Raw genomic sequence first — 23,814 nt, 5'->3', positions numbered from 1 at the left:
TTCCTCAGCATTTTCCCCCTAAAATAGCATCTCTACAGGAAACAGGCACTAGTGGTGATTTGGGCAGGAACAGGGAGGAGAAATTACTTTCACTGCATACTGTCTTATACTTTGAGATTTTTCTTCCGTTTTGCTGAGGCTCAAATCTAAATCTATCTTTATTCTTTCTTCATTACAATCATTTACATTTTTACAGTTTACTACATATTTTACCAATGTCTTTTATACTTTCCATCAAACATGTAAGCCATTAATTTATATAAACCTTGGGGCTGGAGAGATGGCTCAGTGGTTAAGAGAACCGGCTGCTCTTCCAAAGGTCCTGAGTTCAGTTCCCATCAACCACATGGTGGTTCACAACCATCTGTAATGAGATCTGGCACCCTCCTCTGGCATGCGGGCATACATGGAGGCAGAACATTGTATACATAATAAATAAATAAGTCTTTAAAAAAATTTATATGAACCTTGTCTTCAAGCTGGAGGCAGAGATAGGAAGATTGCTACACAGTGAGGTCCAGACCAGCCAGGGTTACACAGTGGAACCCTGTCCCAGAAGGAAAGTTCTTACTTTTAACACAAAGGCAAAGGCAGTATGGAATGCAGTTTCGGAGTATCTTGATTATGAAGTTTTGCCTAGAAATGCCTCAAACAATGTGAACATTTTAGATCAGTTCAGTTGCAGTGGTGCTGGGGGCTCAAGATTGCCTCAGCCAGAACAGTTTAGTAGAGAAGAATTCTTTTATCTTTGTCCAGCCCTTCATCAGCTGTCCAGAAGGGCCTCTACTTACCTGGCCTACTAGAAGGACTCTATGGTGTCCTCAGAATGAAAGCCTTAGGTGTGATGAGGTCAGGACTCAGTCTTCATCTTCCCTTGGCATCCCCAGACACTGAGCCCCTAAGTGAGGACCAAGTCACTCTATGATCTGGCTATCTGGGCAGTGTCTCCTGCTACCACCCAGCTCAGCAAACACTGACAGGTGCTTCATAAAGGCTAGGTCTCCAGTGGGCATAGAGACGTAACAGGTCTGTAGCCTTTCCTATCTCATCCTTTATGTAATGCTCCCACCCTCTGAAACTCCTCAAAGCCCCACTCAGTTCTTGAGGCCCACCCCATCAGGGGAGGGCTATCCATGCCAAGCCTCCCATTACTTTTTCTTTATGAGGTAGTACGAGTTAGCCCCAGACTTAATCCTCTTGCCTCAGTATCTCCAGGGCTGGAGATTGTAGACACATGTCATTATGCCAAACTCCTATGCCCATTCCTTTTAAAAATCTTTTCTGGGATCAAATCCAGGGCCTGAGCAAGTGCTCTACCACTGCCCACCTCTTCTTTGTAATGGTCCCTTTCCTGGATATGCCTTTGCCTGAACGACAGTCCTCACTAGTGTGGGCTCCTCTTTGTGTATCCAATGCTGGCCCTGGCCCCTTCCTCCTCCTCCCTTTACAGACAAATAGAGTAGATTACCAAACTTACTCCTCTGCTCATTAAAGCAGCCTTGGCAAAATGCTGAGTATGGGCTGGCCACTTCCTCCAATGTTAGAATTCCAGCTTCTCTGCTGTCTTAATCAAGGTTTCTATTGCTGTGAAAGACACCATAACCATGGCAGCTCTTAAAAAGGAAAACATTTAATTGGGGTGGCTCCCTTTCAATTCAGACGTTCAGTCCATTATTATCATGGTGAGACATGGTGGCATGTGGGAAGACATGGTGCTTGCTGGAGAAGTAGCTGAGAGTCCTACATCTTGCAGGCAACCGGAAATGGTCTGAGGCACTGGATGGTATGTTGAGCATATATGAGCCATCAAAGCCCACCTCCACAGTGACACACTTCCTCCAACAAGACCACACCTACTCCAGCAAGGTCACGCTTCTGAATAGTGCCACTCCCTTTGGGGGGACATTTTCTTTCACACCACCACACCTGGAATGGTGATTTCCCTGACAAATGCCAGGTTTATTATACAATGCAAAAAGGACAAGCCGGTCACTGGGAGTGTCTGTGAGAATAAATGGTAAAGGTTCTGATAATTTCTGTGTGCTCTGAAACATTACCTCAGTCACTCTTTGACTCCAACACAAGCTTTGTGATGTTCTTATCCCAGCCCCATTTCACACATAAGGAACTGCCCTACGGGAGGTTAAAGAACCTTGCTCATTCTAAAACTTAGCCCACGACACTGTTGAGCACTGCCCATGGTAGATATAAGAAAGTCATGCGGAATGGTGCGGGGCTTAGCCCATAAAGGTACTCACCTCACTTCCCAAGCCTGAGCTAGAGCCCCAGAATTCTCAAGGTGGCAGGGAAGAGGTAACTTCTAAAGGCTGCCCTCTGGTTCACACGTGCGGCATTGTTTACACACACACAAATAAATAAATAAATAAATAAAATTTTAGTAGCTTGTGCTGAGCCAGTGATAGCGGATGAGGTGCACATTCGGAGTGTGGCTGCATTCTCATCCCTTGCTTCTACCCCGAGGCAGAGCCTCTGTGATGTGCTGTGGAGGAGAGAAAAGTGAGTAGTTAGGCGTGCACAAATAAACTCTGCAAGAGCATGGAGCTGACATCATCCCCCAGATGGAAAAGGAGAGGTGAGATGGAAGGACTACTGTGAATACCTCCTTTATCTTTCACCATGGGAGTGTAAAAGGAAATTGGAAATTATCTTTTTTAGATGAGATCGGGCGCGTTCAGGGTGGTATGGCCATAGACGAAATTATCTTTTTTAAAGTAAGCCCATCATGACATGTGTCCCTTCTTATGGGTTCTTCCAAGGTCTTGCTGTGGCCAGTGCTCTGGTGGACATTTCTCAACAGATGCCAATAGTGTACAAAGAGAAGTCAGGAGCTGTAAGAAACCGGAAGCAGCAGCCCCCTGCACAGCCTGGAACCTGCATCTGATACTGCGCCAGGGACTCTCCCTCACAGAGGGCACATGGTACACCAAGCTGTCGCAGGGGAGGGTGCAGGCAGGAAGCAGGTGCAGAACAGAAGACTGGAAACCCTTGAAGCATCCACCTCATGTGCATGATCATCCAAGCTGTTTCGATGGTTCATCCCTTCTGTGTCCAGCATCTAACCTTTTACTTTTGCATAGGAAATAATTTAATTACAAGTCTAAGAATAAGCTGCTCTACTCATGGGTGGAGGAGACCAGCGTAGAACCAGCGAGAGCTGAAAGTGATTCTGAGGTCCCTTGTGGAAACTCCTCTTGGGAGTCTCAACTGCAAAAGTGATGACCTTGCCAGCAGCTCTCCAGCAGGGTCTTCCAACACTCCTCAGACGGATTGTTCTTATTTGAAGCTTGTTGTCTTTTTACAAGATGTGCTTTTACTCTCTTCCAGGAAGTAGCTTTTTTCTAGCTGAGAACTAATAACGGTCTGTCTCTTTGAAAGTCATATCAAAGTATAATCAATGGGGCCTTGTTTTGTTTTTTGGAGACAGGGTCTCACTGTGTAGCCCTAACTGGCCTGGAACTCACTATGTAGATCAGGCTGAACTGAACTCACAGGGATCTTTCTGCCTCTGCCTCACAAATGCTGGGATAAAAAGCGTGCACCACCAGGTCCAGCAAAGGGGGCTATTTTAAATGTCAAGGTCAGTTGTGTTAGAATATAAACAAATGTAATAGATAATTCTCTATAGCAACTTGATTAATTTTAATTCATTCTTCTCTTTATCTCACACTGTCATGCACACACACACACACACGCACACACACACTAAGTGCCTAGACTTTAAATAGATCTAGCAACTGGAAAGTTAATAAGCCTAAGTTTTTACATGACTCTGTTTATCCATTCTTATAGAATTTAAGTAACTACCATTGCAATCTGTTCTTTTTCTAAAGTCTGGTTTGCAGCCAGCAGAGACTTCTCATCCCAAGAAACATTTAATAGGGACTAGCAATAGGGACTGAGTGACCACCAGCCCCAGCCTAGTATCACTCTAAGCCTGATGCTGGGCCAACCTTCTGGGTTCCTTCTGCCAAGGCACCACAGAAAAGTACTCACTCATGTCATGTGCCTCTTTGAGCCGATAAGAGCACTGAGTGTGTGGGACACTTGGCCCTGTCTTCCTGCAGCCTGCTCTCTCTGTGCCTGTGGACCATCCCTAGGTTGGATGGCGCAGACACTACAAGAGGGATGATGCCTTGCATTGGGGCAGCATCTGCTCAGAGCCAGAAAAGGGCCCTGGTTCCATCTCTCCCAAGTGTGGGTTGGTCTGGTCTCCTCCCAGACCCAGCTGGTGGTGTGAGGAGGAAGTGGATGCTCATGAGAATGAAAAGCACATGGGGAGAACGGAAGGGACAAGACCCTCTTCTAAACAGAAAATGACAGCAGTAAGAGGGGTGAATGGCCCTCTGCTCTGTGCCCCGGGATCCTGCCTGGACATTGCATCTCCCCACTTATGGTGCTCAGTATTCTGGTGTTACAGCAGCCTCACCTTCCTTTGCCTGCTGCATGTCCTGTGATTCTGCTAGTACCTGACTAGAACAGACCTCAGGCAACCATGCTCAAGTTAGGAATTTGGAGAAGTTAACACTCAAAAGAACAGAAGCCGTAGCATTTCATCTTTAAATGCAGTGCCAAGAGAGGGGGGCATTTCTCTAAGGCCAGCACTAACCCTATTCCCGCCAAGACACTCCTGGAGAGAGACTTCCAAGCTGAACCATAAAACACGGATGCACAACGCACTGCTGGAAGACTCACCTCTCAAAACACTGCTTTTTCACAACGTTATTAAAGGACAGGAGTTCCAGAAAAGATCCCAGTCTCATTCCCTGTGCAGTTAAGAGTGCCCCACATCCACATCCCTACCAAAACCCAACACCTATAGGCATCTGCAGTGGCCTAACCCTTCATCTCCATAATCACCAAAGGGATTCTTGGCCAGGAGAGAGAGAGAGAGAGAGAGAGAGAGAGAGAGAGAGAGAGAGAGAGAGAGAGGTTCCACTGGGGTTTGTCCTACAAGGAAATTTCCCCTGCTTTGCTCAAAGGACCAAATTTCTTTGGCCAAAGAAATTGCTTCTATGTTAGCTCCACACCTTGAAATAATATGTACCATGGCTCCCACCTACCTTCTTACATTTTTCCCTTAGAGATACTGTTTATTCTTTGAAAAGGAAGAAGCAAATGGCATTTGATTCTGCTCCAGTAGTGGAGAAACAGCCAACTCCACCTGCATCTCCTTCATAGCCAACAGCTCCCTTCAGGCTTGCAGCAGAAGGGAACGGCAGGGACAAAGAGCTCAGCTCAGAGCCAGTTACCAAGAGGACGTGGGGTTGTGACCCAGAACTGTGTGGCATGGGAGAGCATGTATATAAAAATAGTCATGAAGACACTGACCTTGCACTTGTACATAACTATACAGTAGTGTCCAGAATGTTCAGACATTCAGGGTGTACATAAAACAGAAAAGTATCATAATGTATTTTTATTAAACATTAACATCTGAGTTTCACCTAATCTGTTTCTGTGCCATATACTGGGTATCCAAGCTCTGAGAAGTCAACTTACCAGGCCCTGATCCTTTGATAAGGCCACACATTGTACCACCATGCTGGTGTGTTCAGTAGCCTTGTGCCCATTAGGTAACTAAGTAATGATTCAGCTCTCAGAACACCTAAGAAGAGCAAGCATGGTGACACACCGCTGTGATCCTAGCATTTAGAAGATAGAGGCAGGAAGAGCAAGAATTCAAAAATGAGGACTGGAGATGTGGCTCAGTGGTTAAGAGCACTGGCTGCTCTTGCAGAGGACACTGGTTCAGTTCCCAGCACCTACACAGTAGCTCACAACCCTCCGAAACTCCAATTCCAGATGATCTGTTGCCCTCCACTGGCCTCCTTGGGTATTGCATGCATGTGGTGCACAGCAAATATGCAGGCAAAACACCCAATACACATAAAACATAATGAAAATAATTCAAGAAGAGCCTGGGCTACATAGCAAGAGCCTGTCTCAAAACAAACACACCTATGAAGAGCCAGGCAGTTAGTCTGTTTACATGGCAGTACACAAGAGAACTCAGGAAGCAAGAGTATCCATACTGTTGTGCATTTAATGCTCCTTGTGACTTCTGGCATCTCTGTGGGGTGACCAGTCTAGTCCTGAGGTATTCTGTTACTCTTTGAAGTCAAAGACTGTTACCTGTGAACATTAGACTTTGCAAAGGGGCTCTCTAGGCCACATTCTGTTGTAGCTTTGTCTAAAATTTTAATGACGTTTCTGAGAACCGTGTTCTTTTTATACTAAAAACTGGGGATGGGGGCTCATTTGTTAATAAATAGCGCCGTTTCCCTACACCTCAGCCTCCTGTCCCCCTCCTGGTCTTCCCTACACAGTCTGGAGAAGGGTCTGAAAGGTCAAAGGAGATGTGGCAAGAAAGCACCCCATTGGCTCCTGAGCTAGCCTGTAAGAAGACTGTCAGCAAAAGGAAAGTACCAGCATATCTGGAAGGCTTGAAGTGTAAGATGGGATCTCGTTAGGGAATTGAAGAAACAAGAACAGAACACCCTGAGTAGGCGATGCCACAGCCTGCCAGTACCCATCCTCCTTCAGCGCAGTGGGGTGTGCAGGGTGAGGAGTGACTCGCTTCCTTGGGGGATGGTGCTGTTTTTATGAACACTTTGATCTTTGGTGTCCTTTAATTGAACAAATATTTACTAAACACTTGTAAGCTAAGCTAACATAAGAGCAGTGACTGGGGTAGAGATCCAGCTCTTTGGACACAGCCCTCACCCTAGGGGAGCTCCTGGGGTGAGCCATGGCTCCCTGAAGTGTTGACCCTGGTCACACAGCCCCCAGCACAGCTCTGGACCGAGATGTCAGCATGGCCTCTGACTAAGCAGAGCCTCTAGAGCAGGCGCCTGCCTGCAGGGAGCCCTCAGGGTGCCCTCCCAAGTGCAGAGAAACTGGCACCTTCTCTGCCGAAGGACCCCGACTCTGCACAAAACACTAGCAAAGCCTGCTGGGCCAGTTCGGCCTCTCAAAACGTTTCACGGTTATTTACGGTTAGCTGTTTGTCTTCATCCAGCTTAGTCTGTTCATATAGTCTGTTCATATGTGTAATTAGCATCTGTTGCACTTGTGTAAATATGGAGTAAGTATTGTAAACTATTTAATTGCTGGGATTGTTGGTGTTATACCTACATTTAAGACTGCAATTTTTGGTATTTTTTGTATTGTAAAATAACAGCTAATTTAATCAGGAACGAGATTTGGGGGGGTCTGCATTTTAAATGCAAATGTGAAGCACTTGTATATAAACAAAAGTAAATATGTAATACAAAATTCCTTCTGAAATAAAAGTAGATCTGGTAAAAATGTGGGCTTCCCTGAATATTTCATGATAATGCTGATTTTATTCTATATTTACGTTTCATTCATTGTATTAGCAGAGAGGGGACAGAGACAACTACAGCTACCACCCTCAGCAGCCTGAGGGGTCTCCTAGTTTAGGGAATGCAGCTCAAGATTATTGGCTTCGGTCCTGAAGAGAATTCCAGGACTCGACAGTCTATGAAGCTATGAAGCAACATTTAGTAAGGAATGTAACATTTGTGTCTGTGTGTGTGGGTGAGTACACACATGTAACATTTGTGTCTATGTTTGTGGGTGAGTACACACGTGTAACATTTGTGTCTGTGTGTGTGGGTGAGTACACATGTAACATTTGTGTCTGTGTGTGGGGGTGAGTACACATGTAACATTTGTGTCTGTGTGTGTGGGTGAGTACACATGTAACATTTGTGTCTGTGTGTGGGTGAGTACACATATGTAACATTTGTGTCTGTGGGGGTGAGTACACACGTGTAACATTTGTGTCTATGTGTGGGTGAGTACACATATGTAACATTTGTGTCTGTGTGTGGGGGTGAGTACACATGTAACATTTGTGTCTGTGTGTGGGTGAGTACACATATGTAACATTTGTGTCTGTGTGGGGGTGAGTACACACGTGTAACATTTGTGTCTATGTGGGTGAGTACACACATGTAACATTTGTGTCTATGTGGGTGAGTACACACATGTAACATTTGTGTCTGTGTGTGTGTGGGTGAGTACACACATGTAACATTTGTGTCTATGCGTGGGTGAGTACACATATGTAACATTTGTGTCTGTGTGTGTGAGTACACATATGTAGCATTTGTGTCTGTGTGTGAGTACACATATGTAACATTTGTGTCTGTGTGGGGGTGAGTACACACGTGTAACATTTGTGTGTGTGCGTGGGTGAGTACACACATGTAACATTTGTGTCTATGCGTGGGTGAGTACACATATGTAACATTTGTGTCTGTGTGTGTGTGTGAGTACACATATGTAACATTTGTGTCTGTGTGTGGGGGTGAGTACACACGTGTAACATTTGTGTGTGTGCGTGGGTGAGTACACACGTAACATTTGTGTCTGCGTGGGTGAGTACACATATGTAACATTTGTGTCTGTGTGTGAGTACACATATGTAACATTTGTGTCTATGTGTGTGGGTGAGTACACACATGTAACATTTGTGTCTGTGTGTGAGTACACATATGTAACATTTGTGTCTATGTGTGTGTGAGTACACACATGTAACATTTGTTTCTGTGTGTGGGGGTGAGTACACACATGTAACATTTGTGTCTGTGTGTGGGGGTGAGTACACACATGTAACATTTGTGTCTGTGTGTGGGGGTGAGTACACACATGTAACATTTGTGTCTGTGTGTGCGTGGGTGAGTACACACATGTAACATTTGTGTCTGTGTGTGTGGGTGAGTACACACGTGTAACATTTGTGTCTGTGTGCGTGGGTGAGTACACACATGTAACATTTGTGTCTGTGTGTGCGTGGGTGAGTACACACATGTAACATTTGTGTCTGTGTGTGGGGGTGAGTACACACATGTAACATTTGTGTGTGGGGGTGAGTACACACATGTAACATTTGTGTGTGGGGGTGAGTACACATATGTAACATTTGTGTCTGTGTGTGCGTGGGTGAGTACACACATGTAACATTTGTGTCTGTGGGGGGGGGTGAGTACACACATGTAATATTTGTGTCTGTGTGTGCGTGGGTGAGTACACACATGTAACATTTGTGTCTATGTGTGTGTGAGTACACACATGTAACATTTGTGTCTGGGGGGTACACATGTAACATTTGTGTCTCTGTGTATGGGTGAGTACACATGTAACATTTGTGTCTGTGTGTGGTGAGTACACATATGTAACATTTGTGTCTATGTGTGTGTGTGAGTACACACATGCCACAGCATGCAAAGACAGCAGTTATGGAAATGTTCCTCCCTCTGGGGCCTGAAAAGCAAACTGATGTCTTCAGCCTTGGTGGCAGGCACCTTTGCCTGATGAGCAATCTCACCAGCCCAGGGTATTACTTAGTGAGGGGAAGGGACGTATGTGCCACAGCACACAGGGGAAGTCAGGGGACAACTCTTAGGAATCAGTTCTCTCCTACCTCGTAGGACCTAGAAATAAGCCTGAGGTCAGACTTAGCAGTGACTATCTTATCCATTCAGACCTTAAGCCACTGAGCCATTGATGGAGGAAGGTCATTGGCTAATAAAGGAACTGCCTTGGCCCATTTTATTGGTTAGAGGATAGGTGGGAGGAGTAAACAGAACAGAACGCTGGGAGGAAGAGGAAGTGAGCTCAGTCGCGACAGCTCTCCTCTCGGGAGCAGACGCCTGAGAGAGACGCCATGCCCTGCTCCCGGGCAGACACACGCCATGAAGCTCCGACCCAGGATGGACTAGGCTAGAATCTTCCCGGTAAGCGCACCTTGGGGTGCCATACACAGATGATTAGAAATGGGCTAAATTAATATGTGAGAATTAGCCTAGAAGAGAATGGGCCAAGCAGTGTTTAAAAGAATACAGTGTCCGTGTAATTATTTCGGGGCATAAGCTAAGCTAGCCGTGCGGGCGGCTGGGGTGCTGGGGACGCAGCCCCGCCGCCCTTATTACTACAAGCCATCTCATTGATCTGATGAGGATATTTTAATAATAGGCCGAATTAAGCACAGGGGTGCTGGGCATGGTGGTGCACATCTTTAATCCCAGCACTTGTGAGGCAGAAGCAATCAGATCTCTGTGAGATCCAAACCAGCCTGGTCGACATAGCAAGTTCCAGGACAGTTAACGTTATATAGATGAGATCATGGCTCCCTGTCCCTACCCCACCCCCAAATAAGTACAGGGATTAAGAGAGCGGTGCTTAGAAGAGAGTGAGACAGGCTGGAGAGACTCCGTGTGGGCTTCTCAAAGAAAAGCTCTAGAAAGACGACATGTGGGTGCAGACTTGTAAGGACAGTGGTAGCACATTGGGTTTTGTTGGTTGGTTTTGGTGGTGTGATGGTTGGTTTTGGTAGTGGTGGTAGTGGTGGTGGGCTCCTCTGGCTTTTACAATACTCATACAGAATTTTGATGAGGTGTGAAGTGTTACAACTTTCTAAGGGTGAGGAAACACAGGTGAGGTCACCAGGTAGGTCCTGAGAGCTGCGTGACAGGCACTGCAGTTGATAAGGTCCTCAGGATGCAGGGACCCATGTAGGTGGAGTTGTCTTTGGGCCACCAACTCATAAGAAATGACACAGGGGCTTTTTATTAGTTATGAAAGCTCTGTCTATAGCTTAGGCTTGTCAACTAGCTTTTATAACTTAAATCAACCCATATCTCTTAATCCATGTTCTTTTACATGGCTCGGTTACCTTTATTTTGTACTGCCCATCCTTCCTCTGCACCTGGCTCACAACCCTGCCTCTCTTCCCAGAGGTCCCTGCTAGCCCTCCTGCCTTGCTATTGGCCATTTAGCTTTTTATTAAACCAATCATAGTGACATCTTTACACAGTGTAAAGGAATATTCTACAACAGACCCAAAATCTTATCCATTCAGACCTTAAGCCTTTGTTACTTTAACATAAAAATATGTAAGAGAAGAATATTGACTCTGTCAGTATTTTCTACAGCAAGTATTTATAACTGGCCTTGAATTTTGGTTTTTCAGCTAATGAGAGGGTTAGTCAGACTCCAGGGTCCCTTCCCTGCTATTTCCCCATAATTCCTGTCTCTGTTTTGCCTCATTCTCAGCCTGGTTATAGCCTCCCAAAGGTCCAGTAGGTAGACTTCCTCCAGGCTTCATTCAGCCCTAGCGCATGGATGCCATCCTCTGGCTACTGTCTTATGTTTCGTCTTATTTATTTTATTTTATTTTTGTGAGGCTACTTCCATTCACACAGCCTTGTCTGAAGGCCTCCTGGGTGCCCAGCTTCACTGTATTCGGGTAAACGTCGTATATGTTAGTGCCCTAGCACACAGTACACACTGCCAGTGCTAGGAGTTGCAGAATGAGATCATTGAAAATGGGAAGTCACAAGTGGGTGGGCACTCATAGGGAGGATAAGACCAGTGTTCAAAAGTCAGGGTACTTGAGAAGGGGTGGGCGCCTGGAATGGGCATGTGGCAGCAACCAGCTAGAGAACTTTGAAAGTTGGGAGCCACCAGCAGGATAATCCCCTAGTGGACCAGTAACTTGGCAGACTGAGGCAGAGGAGTGTTGGTGGCTCAAGGCCAGCCTGGGCTACATGCTGTCATGAAAGAACAAAACCTAGCAGAGACACTGCTGTTGGTTTACCCAGTTTTGCTGGTAGAACTATTGTTCTACAGTACCCAGGCTCTGAACACTAGGTTGGGGCCACACTGAGCTGTGGCTGATGAGACGTTGGGAAAGTGCTGACACCCAACTTATACACATTGAATGTTTTCATTTGGGCCTTCCCTGGAATTCGCAGGGTAAAGACTTGGAAGGAACAGGGTTCTTGAGCCACCACTTGTTTACATGCAAACCACCTGGTCAGCAAGAGCTATTTTGGGTTTTGTTGCTAAATATTTCTTCCCAGGGAGAAATGTAAACAGTGCCTGTCCCTTCAAAGGTCCCAACAAACAAATGAGTAATGATTCCACCGAAGTTCAATAGGAAACCAATGAGTTTATTGGGCTTTCTTGCAAAACATAAATGAGGGGTTACTTGCAGAAGTGTGGGGGTCCTCCCCTTAACAACCCATACCTGAAAAAGCCTTAGCCAGCAGGGGTGAGGGCTTCCCCATAGCCACATAGATGGAGATTCCACTCTAGTTTTCCCAGACAGACAGACAGACGGATTGATGTAGTGTGTGTGATAGCCCCTTTCACCAGGCTGTATGCAGTTTAAGGCAGAGTTGCATACAACAGGTGGTAGGTGTCTCTGGATTTCTGTTGCTGTGAAGAGACACCATGACCATAGCAACTCTTATAAAGCAAACCATTTAACAGAGGTAGCAGCTGACAGTTTCAGAAGTTTAGTCCATTATCATGGTGGGGAGCATGGCAGCTGGGAGTGGAGTGGTGTGCAAGCAGACAGGGTGCTGGAAAAGGTGCTAAGAATTCTTACATCTAGACAAGCAGGCCACAGGAAATGATCTGAGACACTGGGTGTGGCTTGAGCATATATGACAGTTCAAAGGCCGCTTCCACAGTGATACACTTCCTCTATTAAGGCCGCACCTACTCCAGCAAGGCCACACCTCCTAGTACTGCCACTCCCTTTGGGGACCTTTTTTTTTTTTTTCAAGCCACCACAGGAGGGAAACTCAGACGAGAATCTCAGGCCCTATTCCACCTGTCTATGCTGGGATATAAATTGTCAACAAACCCAAATGGGATAATCTTTTGTAAGGGACACAGCCGAATGCCCCAGTAGGGTGGATGGCTCAGAGGACACTCACTACAGCTTTTTATCAATGAAAGGCAAACTCTGACTGAAATGAGGGACTCCATTTTCCAGATCTGTACCTTGGAGAACCATGCAGATTCCGGCAGTGGGGAAAGGAAATGGCAACAGGCAGACAGCTGCGAGGCCCTGGCAAGTGGGAGGTTGTTAGGTTAACAACTTGGAAAGCAAACCAACAATTTTTAGCTAGAGAAGTAATTCTCAACCTGTGGGGGTCACATATCTGATATCTTGCGTATCAGATATTAACACTACAATTCATAACAGTAGCAAAATTACAGTTACATAGTATTGCTGAAATAATTTTATGGTTGGGGTCATAACATGAGGAACTATATTATAGGGTCACAGCATTAGGAAGGTTGAGACCCACTGAGCTAGGGGGAGAAAAGTTGAAGATAACTATACTTGATTGATTTTTTAAAAAATAATATCAATTTTTATTTTGTGTGTATGGGTATTTTGCTCACATGTATGTCTGTGCACATGTGTGTATGGGTATTTTGCCCGCATGTATGTCTGTGTACATGTGTGTATGGGTATTTTGCCCGCATGTATGTCTGTGCACGTGTGTATGGGTATTTTGCCCGCATGTATGTCTGTGCACGTGTGTATGGGTATTTTGCCTGCATGTATGTCTGTGCACGTGTGTATGGGTATTTTGCCTGCATGTATGTCTGTGCACGTGTGTATGGGTATTTTGCCTGCATGTATGTCTGTGCACGGGTGTATGGGTATTTTGCCCGCATGTATGTCTGTGCACATGTGTGTATGGGTATTTTGCCCGCATGTATGTCTGTGCACGTGTGTATGGGTATTTTGCCCGCATGTATGTCTGTGCACGGGTGTATGGGTATTTTGCCCGCATGTATGTCTGTGTACATGTGTGCATGGGTATTTTGCCCGCATGTATGTCTGTGCACGTGTGTATGGGTATTTTGCCCGCATGTATGTCTGTGCACGTGTGTATGGGTATTTTGCCTGCATGTATGTCTGTGCACGTGTGTGTATGGGTATTTTGCCTGCATGTATGTCTGTGCACGTGTGTGTATGGGTATTTTGCCCGCATGTATGTCTGTGCACATGTCTGTGCAGAGGCCAGAGGGAGTAGTCTGATCCCCTGGAACTAATTACAGATGGTTGTTACTCACTGTTTAGGTGCTGGAAACTGAACCCAGGCCCTCTGGAAGAGCAGCCAGCATGCCTAACCACTGAACCAATCTCTCCAGCCCTGACAGGACCTCATGTAGTCCAGGCTGGCCTCAATTTTGCTTTGTAGCCAAGAAATAGCCTTGAACTTTGATCCTTCTGTCCCCGCTGTGCTGCCTTGAGTAAGGCAGGCGTTGAGTTCTATGCCAGGTACAGTAGCTCACGCCTAGAACCCTAGGACTTCATCTTTTTACAGGTTTGCTTTATTCATGTGTGTGTGTTTGCATGTATGTAGGAGCACCGCGTGTGTGCAGTGCCTACAGAATCCAAAAGAGAGTACATGATACCCTGGGATGGTGATATCCTGTGATGGGAATTACAATTATGAGGTACCATGCAAGTTCTGGGAACCAAACCCAGTTTCTCTGCAAGAGTAGTAGGTGTTTGACTGGTGAGCCATCTCTCTATCCCCAATCCCAGCATTTTGGAGACTGAGGCAGGGAGATGATGCCAAGTTTGAGATCATCTTGTGTTACGTAATGAGTTCAAGGCCAGTCTCAGCTACAGAGTGGGACCTTGTCTAGAAAAGGAAGTGGAGAGCTGGCTCAGCCGTGATGAGCACGTGCTGTTCTTGCAGAGGATGAAGGCCAGGTTCACAGCACCATTGCTGGGCAGCTCATATTGCCTTTAATCCAGCTCCAGAGGATCCTAAGCCTCCTCCTGGCCTCCAAAGGTGCCTGCACTCATGTACACAGATATACAAATTCACACATAATCTTAAAAGAGACTATCTTTTAAAGGAGACATTGAATTCTAAAATTGGTGAGCTGGTAAACAGAAAGTAAAGATGGGAAGGGAGTCCTGAAATCCAGGGGCTTGCTGTGTAGGAAAACCCCTGCTTCTAGTCTCCAAACAGGAAGTGCTAGAAGCAGCAAAGTCACCTGCCACTGCACCTCATGGTAAAAATCACAGAAAGTGGGAGCTTGAAACTCAGCCACCACCTTGAAAAAATTGTGAAGGAAGCAAAGAACGAAGCGTGCATGAAGACTGTCAGGAAATAGCTATGCGCATTCTCTGCTTAGAAACAAATATAGAAAGGTGGTTCGCACTGTAGGTGTAGATCAGTGGCTGAGCACTTGTCCAGCATACGCAAGGCCCTGGGAGGAGAGAGGGAGGAAAGGGAACGGAAGGGGGCACTGCTAGTGAGGATGGGAAAGACCATTCTGGTCGTGTGACAACTGGGGATGCAGCTTCCTGCAGAGAACAGGTATGTGGGTATCCTGGAGCTGAGCCTGCCAAAGGAGCAGCAGGTGGGGCCCCCTTGGCTGGTGTGAAGTGGGCTGAAGAGCTGTGCAGTTGAGGGTGGGGCTCACCATGGCTGGTGTGAAGTGGGCTGAAGGGCTGTGCAGTTGAGGGTGGGGCTCCCCGTGGCTGGTGTGAAGTGGGCTGAAGGGCTGTGCAGTTGAGGGTGGGGCTCCCCGTGGCTGGTGTGAAGTGGGCTGAAGGGCTGTGCAGTTGAGGGTGGGGCTCCCCGTGGCTGGTGTGAAGTGGGCTGAAGGGCTGTGCAGTTGAGGGTGGGGCTCCCCGTGGCTGGTGTGAAGTGGGCTTAAGGGCTGTGCAGTTGAGGGTGGGGCTCACCATGGCTGGTGTGAAGTGGGCTTAAGGGCTGTGCAGTTGAGGGTGGGGCTCCCCGTGGCTGGTGTGAAGTGGGCTGAAGGGCTGTGCAGTTGAGGGTGGGGCTCATTGTGGCTAAGGGCTGTGCAGTTGAGGCTAAGCCGGTCGGAGCTGCTGGGTCAGTTTTTGTTTCTTCCAGGCTGCTTGGCTGCTCTCTGTGCTTGTAGGTTGCTCAGACTGAGCCTGTTCCAAGAAGTTGAGTCTGGGGGGAGGAGGAGGGTGTCTGTCTTTGCAGCTGGGCTTGCCTGACAGCGACTCAACAGCCTTTACAGTAGCTCTGTAGTCTTAGGAAAGGCGGGCGGGGGGGGGGGGGGGGGGGGAGGGGGGGGCAAGTGAATTTGGTCAGTTTCAGGGACTTTCTGAAGCTGTTTGAGTTTACTTTACAAGATTCCCTGCAGGATGGAGAGTCTCACCTCCTTGTAAACATCCTGTCCTAAAATATCCTGCTGTTTGACTTCTCTCTGGCATCCTATGCCTTCAGAAGTTTGCCTCCTACAGGAGATTTTTCACCTCAGAGGAAGCGGCTACAAAACATCCCAGCACCCATGAGTTAAGCTTTCTAGGTTGCTCAAGTCCTGCCCTTAAAGTTTTGTATTTTACCATCTTAATTTTTCTCTACACCCTTGGTCTGGGAACTCATTTGGTTCATCATTTTGTTTGGCATTATGAGAAAAGGTCTCACTACACAACCAGTCTTCCTCAAACTCATCTGCTTGCCTTAGCCTCCTGAATACTGAGATGGCCAGTGGAACTTACCATCTGACTCACTCAAGTGTAAGGGGATGTGTATTACCACTCTGGCTGGGGAGGGCGGTCCCTAACGGAGGTGTTGGCAGCTTTAAGAGGAAAGGTTTCCCCAAAGCAAGTCATACAGCTCTGAAGGGAGAGGTACTTGACAGTTGGAAGTCGCACTACACAACAAACATCATACAAGACATTTACTGGGAGTGCTACCTCTGCTTGGGTGAAAGGCAGCAGGGAACTGAGCAGGGGACAGACTTATACAGGATTTCTTAGGGGAGGAGTTGGCCAGGGTGGAGACTTCCAGGGTGGGGATTGGTGAGATTTCAAGCCCAGCCCAGGGATTGGTGGGTTTTCAGGCTCAGGGATTTGTGGGGTTTGGCAGGTTTCAAATCAGGAAGTAGGCCCTTTTTACCCTACAATGTGGACCTCGCAGAGAAACCTGACCTAACTAGTCTGCAGCCCCACAGCCATGCCCCTGCCACCTTTGCTAGGCATGCCAAGTTCACTGACCAAGTCACTGTTGTCAGGAACCACCCAGAAACTGTGCTGCCATTGCCCTAGCTTTCTAGGATTTTGTCAACAGAATTCATAATTTCTCGTTACAAAAACCAGTAGGCAGAAATAACTTATTCAGACCTAGCAATCTGGGAAGACAGTGGGTTAACATCTAGAGATTTTCCCTGCATCTCACCGCCAATTGGCATATTCTGTGTAAGGAGGGGAAGGGAACAAGAGTAGTCAATCATTATGGGGCTCAGGTTCGCTCAGGGTCCGGTGGTCAGTCCCGTTTGTGAGAATTGTGATATCTATGTTTCTCTCGTTACCATACCATCCCGCTTGCTCCCCCCTCCCACTTCTGCGTATGGTCTCTGTCCCCTATCCGTTTCATCGGCCAGAGCCCACATTTTCCTGCAAAAGTGAGCTGGTTTAATGAACCTCGCTATCTATCCCTGACTCATTTAGGGAGTGTGGGGGAAGGGTGAGCAGTGATTTCCACATCAACTTTGCACCTGGTTGCTGGGACCCACGCCAGAGGAGCATACATGAGCCGTGAAGTTTCCACCAATAAATCCATGGATGCACCTGTCTTCCTACCTCAGCCTCACCTATGCCAGCTGCCAGCTGCCAAATCAATGCTGAGAGCAGGTAACAGAGACCCAGGCACGGGGCCAGGACCACGGCCCCAGAACATGTACACAGGACCGCTTCCTGGCAGAGCACAGAGGCTAACCGCTGGGATGGAGGGGAGATAGGAAGGATGAGGCTGGACTCAGCCTTATGGCTCCTGGCCAAACGGCACCCTACACAAACCAGGGCCTTGACGTAAAAGTAAATGAAACCCAACAAGCAAACAGGCAATTCTCCTAGTTTCCTGGGACTTGTGTACATTTTCCAGTTGTGGTAGTTTAGAAAAATAGTTTGTTCTCACCATTCTGGCAGAGCTGTACCTCTCTGGGGCCTCTGGGGATCCGGGCTCTGTGTCCAGTGGCTCTGGGTATCACCTCCCTTCCCTAAGACTTTTGATAGAGTGATTGCTGGGCTCTGCCTGTCCTTGAACTACCTCCCTCTGCACTGATTGTATAAAGGAGACATAAGGTGTGTGTCGGGCCTGCTTGGGTAGCCCAGCCCTCCTCAAGATCTAGAAGGCAATCACACCTGTACTATAGGAAGTGGACTCTTTGGCCCCACTGTGTGATACTATGCAGGTGCTTGGCCTTAGGATAGGGACACCAGCTGCTGTGAAAGTCCAGTATTTTCACTTCATGTTCCTGTTAGTTTGGAAGACTTATGTCTACACTTTCTACCCAGAACCGTAGTTTTATTTAGAATCATTCCCACTTTGGGGGTGGGGAGGGTTGAGACAGTGTTTCTCTGCGTAGCTCTGGCTGTCCTCTGTAAACCAGGCTGGCCTCAAACCCAGACATCTGCTAACCTCTGCCTCCCCAGTGCTGGGATTAAAGGTGTATGCTACCCAGCCTCATTTCCACTTTTTAAAAATGCCTAGAGATGTCTCATTGGTTAAGAGCATTGCAGAGGCTCTGGGTTCAATTCCTAGCACCCACATCAAGTACCTCACAGCCTCCCGGAACTGCAGTTTCAGGCCCTCTAGTGCCCTCTCCTGGGCTCTGTAGGCACTGCATGCACGTGGTGCACATACGTACATGCAGGAACACACAGGAAATAAAATTTTGGTGTTTACATTTTATTCTAAATACTCAGGTCAAACAAGCAGTGGAGTTGAGCACACTCAGATAAGGAAGTCATTCAACAGACATCCGTTCTGTGTCGAAGCCACCTGGTGGCTGAAGGAGGCTGGGCCAAGTGGTGCTTCCCTGCCTCCCTGGCCCTGGCACAGCCTCTCCCCACCCGCACTGCAGGTGTCCACTTCCGTGCAGGTGGGCAAGGGTATTCTCTCCTTTTTGTGACGTTGGACCCAGCTTCACTCTGCCCAACTCCTTCTTTGGGAAACCATCCCTCTTACACTTGGTGACCAGCTGGCTGTGACCCCCTTCAGGAAAAGGCCCATGACCACCCTGGGCCATCAGGGATCAATGCCTTTTCTCTGCCGAGATGCTAAGAGAGCCTAAAGCTCAGGCACGGAGGCATCTGAACCTGCCCCTCAGTGGGGCTTCTCCTAGCTACTGAGCAGCTGTGTGAAGACGAGCAATCTCAAGACTTTTTGAACTCTGGAGACAGATGTGACGTGCTCACCCCAGTATGACCTGTGTGCAGGTTATGGGAAGGAGCTGGCTGCTAACACCAGCAGTGAGTGTGCAATGGAGCTGCAACACATGCCCTCAGTCTAGTGGATAGCTGCTCTTCCAGAGACAGGTATACGCACCCTCGGGTATTCAGGCTCAAGAGGAGTTCTGGGGGCATCCAAGGCCACATAGGTCTCCATGTTTCCGCCGTGACAGAAGACAGAAACACAAGGTTGGTTTCAGTGCACATGGGTTTATTGAGCTGCTATTCTAGGGAAACCATAAGGGAAGAGGCTGTGCAGCCAGTAGGATGCTGAGTGTGGGGGAGGGGCTGAGTCTTCAATGCCTACACAGCAGCTTGTCATAAGTGGCAAGCAATGCCGCTGGTCGTCCTGGGGCACGGACAAGGCTTAATGGTGAGCAATGGCTGACTGGGAGGATATTCAGGCTGCAGTGCTAACTCCGTGTGATCTCCTTAGTGCTTCATCTGCTTGGAAGAGGGCAGCTCCAAATTCTAGGAGTTGGTGTAGTCTCTGGCCTGCTATATAAGCCGTGGGGGCCCGGTGAGGTAACTATCTCAAGGATGGAGAAGAAAACAGCCAAGACACCTACTGACGGGGAACCCGAGGCTTCTCAGTGGGACCCTAGCCTCCAGCCCGCAATCCAGGGGACAGGCACACAGGTGTATGAGGCCTGAGAGCAAGGAAGTTTCACTTCTGCGAGCAGTGGGCTGTGCTGTCCACGGGCCACCTCCTAATCAGAGCAGGGCCTGGAGTGCCAGAGCAGTGAGTACGGACATGGAGGACACCTAGGGGGTGAGGACAAAATGGGGCTGCCGCTCCCTCCATCACCTCTCAAGCCACTCATGCCCCCACCTTGGCCTGCCGGGTAAGGAGAGTGCAGAAACGCCAAATTCCCCATCCTCTCCCCATACCTACCTGTGGGAAACAATGCCCAGTATTCCGGTAGGGCTTCATCCAGTCCTGCAGAACTGTGGGCCACAATGGGTTAAAGGCTTGAATGGCACCATCTACCGGAGCAGAGACATCCAGAAAAGGCTTGGTCAGGAAGCCCTAGAAAAGGGCCCCCCTCCTTTGGGACAAACTGAGACACTCTCTGGGATCTGCGAGGCATGGCCAGAAAATGGGAGGAGCATGCTACAGGATGGCTGTGACCCACAAAATGCGAGCCTTCATCCTCACAGGAGAGGTCACCCCTCTTTACAGGTGAACACAATCACAATTTAACTCTCTCTCAGCTACTGAGTGACAGAGAGCAACTTCAAACAGGCTCCCAGAACTCTGGAATTAACCCCGAGGTGTGAACAGCAGTGTAAGTGAAGAAGATTGAGGAAAGAACCTCCTCATTGGTACCAGAGTGGGAGGCTCAGCCAACTCTAGGCCATTGGGCACGTTTTAACTCATCCCTTCCGGCCCCTAGCGACCCCTTGACACCTAAAATTCTCTTGCGATCTACGATCTGGAAACAGCAGCTACTCAAAAAATGTCAGTTTCCTTCCATCAGAAATGGGCTCACATTAGCCAGCAAGATGGCTCAGCAGGTAAAGAAAGGCACTTGCCACCAAAACTGACCACCCTAGTTCTACCCCGGGGGACCCACACAGTGGAAGGATAGACTCTTACAAGTTGTCATCTGACTCCCGTCCATAATAGAATGTGTACAGGGCTCCTAGCCCAACTCAAATAAATAAAACAACGTAAACATTTTAGGGGTTCCCTACGGGCCAGGCGGCTTGGACTGGGCCGTCGACGTCCATGGCTCCCGGCTCTCCAGCCCCTCACCCAAGCAGGGATTCCTTGTAAAGAGCTTGCGGAAGGCTTCGCACTCTTCCAGCCGGTTTCCGCTGTCCCCACAGCCGCACCAGGGTGCGATGCGCGCGCTCACGTTGTCCAGGTAGTTGGGGGTGATCGCCGTGCCTGTAGGGACCCCAGGGCGCGGTGATGGGCTCCCCGAGTCTGCTCCCCCCCCCCCCCCCCCCCCCCGCGCAGGAGCCCGCCTGGCCCTACCTATGAGGCCCGCATAGGCGAGGCGACAACGCGGACCCCGCTCCTCCGGGCAGCTGTCGCGGGAGCCAGGCGCAGGAGCGCAGGAGGCCTGGAAGGCAAGAAGACGAGGCCTGCGCGCCCGGACGGCCATGAGCGGCCCAGCCCGTCCCGCACACACCTGCACAGGCGGCTACGCTCGCAGCGATCCCGGACCTGCATGCACGAGGGCGGCGCCGGCCCGGGGCCCGCGAACACGCAGGCCGGAGCGAAAGTTTGGCGCCGGCGCTCTGCGCACGCCGGGCTCTCGCACCGACAAAAGAGCAGCGCATGCGTGAGCGCCGGAGGCCCGCGGGCGAAGAAGCGGCGCAGAGCGCGGCGGCAGCGGGAGCGCACGCAGCCCCCGGGTCCGCTCCAGTCCTCGGGTGCCGCCCGGCCAAGGCATTGTGCCACATACTCTGAGCGCAGCTGCTGGCACTGCGCGTCTGCTGTGCACGCCTCGGCCGCGGCCACGCAGCGATTCCCTCCGGTGGAGCTCGCAGACCCTGGTGAGGGACAGGCAGACTGCAGTCCTCTGTGCTTGGTTCTCCCCATTCCGCACTACGGAATTTGGGGGTGCCTAAACCCAAGGGCACCATAGGTGTGACTGGGCTTCATCCTGAGGAAGGGGTATGAGCGGGTCCTAGGGATATCTACCCATTGTTGTGGATGCAACACTAGGAGGCTGGGCCTGACCTTTCCCCAGAATCTGAGGTCCAGCATCCTCCACCATCTCCAGAACTGCCGCACGCTTCCACAGAAGTTCTTTTGGGCTCCTTCCATCCTCCCCAGCTCCACCGGGCAGGACACTGGGGCCAACTGATTCAGCTACTGGATACTGGAAATGGCACCCCTCATCCTCCTTTAGACACACTAACGTTCCCTTCTCTGACACATGGAAACCCCTTGGGTGAATCTATAGATCTCTGTTCCTCCTATCCTGACCTGTACTTCCTGCCCCTGTGTCAGGTGCTTCTTCGTGGGTCTGAGTCTAACCTATCCTGCTCCACTGAACTCTGGTTCTGGACCAGCAAAGGGGGTTCTGGGCATCGGATTCACTGGAAGGGTACTGCAGGTTGAGCACATTCAGGCCCTGGCGTCCAGATGTGGATTCAGACAGATGGCAGGCCGTAGTCCTTCTTCCTAAGAACAGACCTGGATATTCGTCAGTAGTTTCAGTGAAGTTACAGGTAAGTGACAGATGCCAACCCACTCGGGGAAAAGAGAACACTTAATCCTTCACGTCAGAAGCTGGTAGACCTGGCGGCTGTGTCCAGACTTTCCACTGAACACATCTAAATCCGGACAAACCAGGAGGTCTGCAAACACTAAGAACCGAGTCTCCAAACTCAGGCTTGGCACCCCAGGCTCTAAAAACTGTCCAGCCTGGCCTCTCATCCATCACCCTTAAAGGTGCTCCGCTCCACATGGCACATCTCAACTCTAAGGTCCCCTCTGCCTTAAAGCTTACCAGTAGCCATTCTCCACACCTCAGAAAGCAGTCCCTTCCCATGATGCCCCTGGTGGAGAAGGGGCAGCCCTGGAAGGTGGAAGGAACATCAACTATGGGGCACAGAAGAACAAACTCAAAGTCATTGTGGAACTCCCCCGAGCAAGAGCTCTGACGACCATAGGGGGCGGGGAGGGAAGGAAAAGTAAAGTTCCTGGGGCACAGGTATCAAGGCTAGACTTGGGACGGGCGGCTCAGTAGAACCGAAAGCTGGGGTTCCAGGCATTGCACAGCAGGGGCAGAGTGTTAGGGGCCCCTGGCCACAGAGCACAAGCCGTTTTTTTTGTTTGTTTGTTTGTTTGTTTTGTTGTTGTTGTTGTTTTGGTTTTTCGAGACAGGGTTTCTCTGTGGTTTTGGAGCCTGTCCTGGAACTAGCTCTTGTAGACCAGGCTGGTCTCGAACTCACAGAGATCCGACTCACAAGCCGTTTTTGAACGTCCCTTCCAGCTCTCCCATTAGTCACCCTCATGCAATCCCACCTTGTCCCTGAGGATTGTGCCAGGGAGGGCAGGGGCCAAGACCAAGGAGGGGACAGACTCACCCAGCAGCAGCAGTAGCAGCAGGGCAGACTCCAAGCAGCAGGCCATAATGATTGGCAGAGCCCCCCGCTGGACAGGTGGTGCCGCCTTTCTAGAACCTCCTAAGCCTGGAGGGCAGCGGGCACCCTGGCGTCTGGACCCACAGGAGTGCCCCGGGCTTTTGAGAGGAAACCACACCTGCTCTTCTCACATTGTCCCCACCCCCAGGCCGTACCTTCAGGCGGATCCAAATGGTCCCAGAGCACTGGATTCAAGCAGTTGGCTCCTAGTAGGAGCAGACCCTCCTGGGAGAGGGGAGTCTTCGTGAAACTCAGAAGTTAAACAAGATTTAAACCTCACAGGTCCGGGAAAGCTGGAATGTGTGAGGACAAGACGGTGTGTGACTAATGGGAACGCTGGAAGGGACGTTCAAAAACGGCTTGTGCTCTGTGGCCAGAGGCCCCTAACACTCTGCCCCCACTGTGCAGTGCCTGGAACCCCCACTTTAGGTTCAGCGGAGCCACCCCTCCCAAATCTAGCCTTGGTACCTGCGCCCCTCCTGGAGGTTGTAGAAGCACCTGTGGAAGGAAGACACCCCTGACAGGCAGGGCTACCTGGGCCGTGCAGAGAGCTCTAAAAGTCATCATCTATGTACCAGTAGGTGTTTGGTGGCACCGGTGCCCCTGTAAGTAGT

General features: G+C 49.3%; 2 protein-coding genes across 2 annotated transcripts in view; one reads left to right on the top strand and one right to left on the bottom strand.

The window, feature by feature from the left end:
• Atrn (attractin) overlaps window positions 1-7,329 on the top strand; it is a 151,521-nt gene extending 144,192 nt beyond the window's left edge. Inside the window, exon 29 of the mRNA XM_041670850.1 lies at window positions 2,778-7,329. Coding sequence (XP_041526784.1) covers window positions 2,778-2,902 — 125 coding nt within the window. The 3' untranslated portion in view covers window positions 2,903-7,329. The remainder of the gene's footprint in view (window positions 1-2,777) is intronic.
• Window positions 7,330-19,295: 11,966 nt separating this feature from the next.
• Gfra4 (GDNF family receptor alpha 4) lies at window positions 19,296-21,647 on the bottom strand. The gene is made up of 5 exons (XM_041670160.1): window positions 21,235-21,647; window positions 21,078-21,187; window positions 20,853-20,987; window positions 19,989-20,080; window positions 19,296-19,858 (listed from the first exon to the last, which is right to left on the bottom strand). The coding sequence occupies exons 1-5, from the start codon at window positions 21,645-21,647 to the stop codon at window positions 19,808-19,810; spliced, it is 801 nt and encodes a 266-aa protein (XP_041526094.1). The 3' UTR covers window positions 19,296-19,807.
• Between the last annotated feature and the right edge of the window lie 2,167 nt (window positions 21,648-23,814).

This window comes from Microtus oregoni, unplaced genomic scaffold, assembly GCF_018167655.1.
Source record: "Microtus oregoni isolate MIOR12 unplaced genomic scaffold, Mior012 000020F_ref0000438, whole genome shotgun sequence".
In the NCBI taxonomy this organism is placed as follows: Eukaryota; Metazoa; Chordata; class Mammalia; order Rodentia; family Cricetidae; genus Microtus; species Microtus oregoni.
The sequence above is the reverse complement of the archived record's forward strand: the minus strand, read 5'-3'. Positions and strand labels throughout refer to the sequence as shown.

Excerpts from the sequence above, each read along its gene's own strand:
- Gfra4 (XM_041670160.1), bottom strand. The coding sequence starts at position 21,647 with ATGGGGAGAACCAAGCACAGAGGACTGCAGTCTGCCTGTCCCTCACCA. Across the intron at positions 21,188-21,234 it reads GAGCGTAGCCGCCTGTGCAG|GCCTCGTCTTCTTGCCTTCC; the intron begins GTGTGTGCGGGA and ends CCGGGCGCGCAG. Across the intron at positions 20,988-21,077 it reads CGCCTATGCGGGCCTCATAG|GCACGGCGATCACCCCCAAC; the intron begins GTAGGGCCAGGC and ends GGGTCCCTACAG.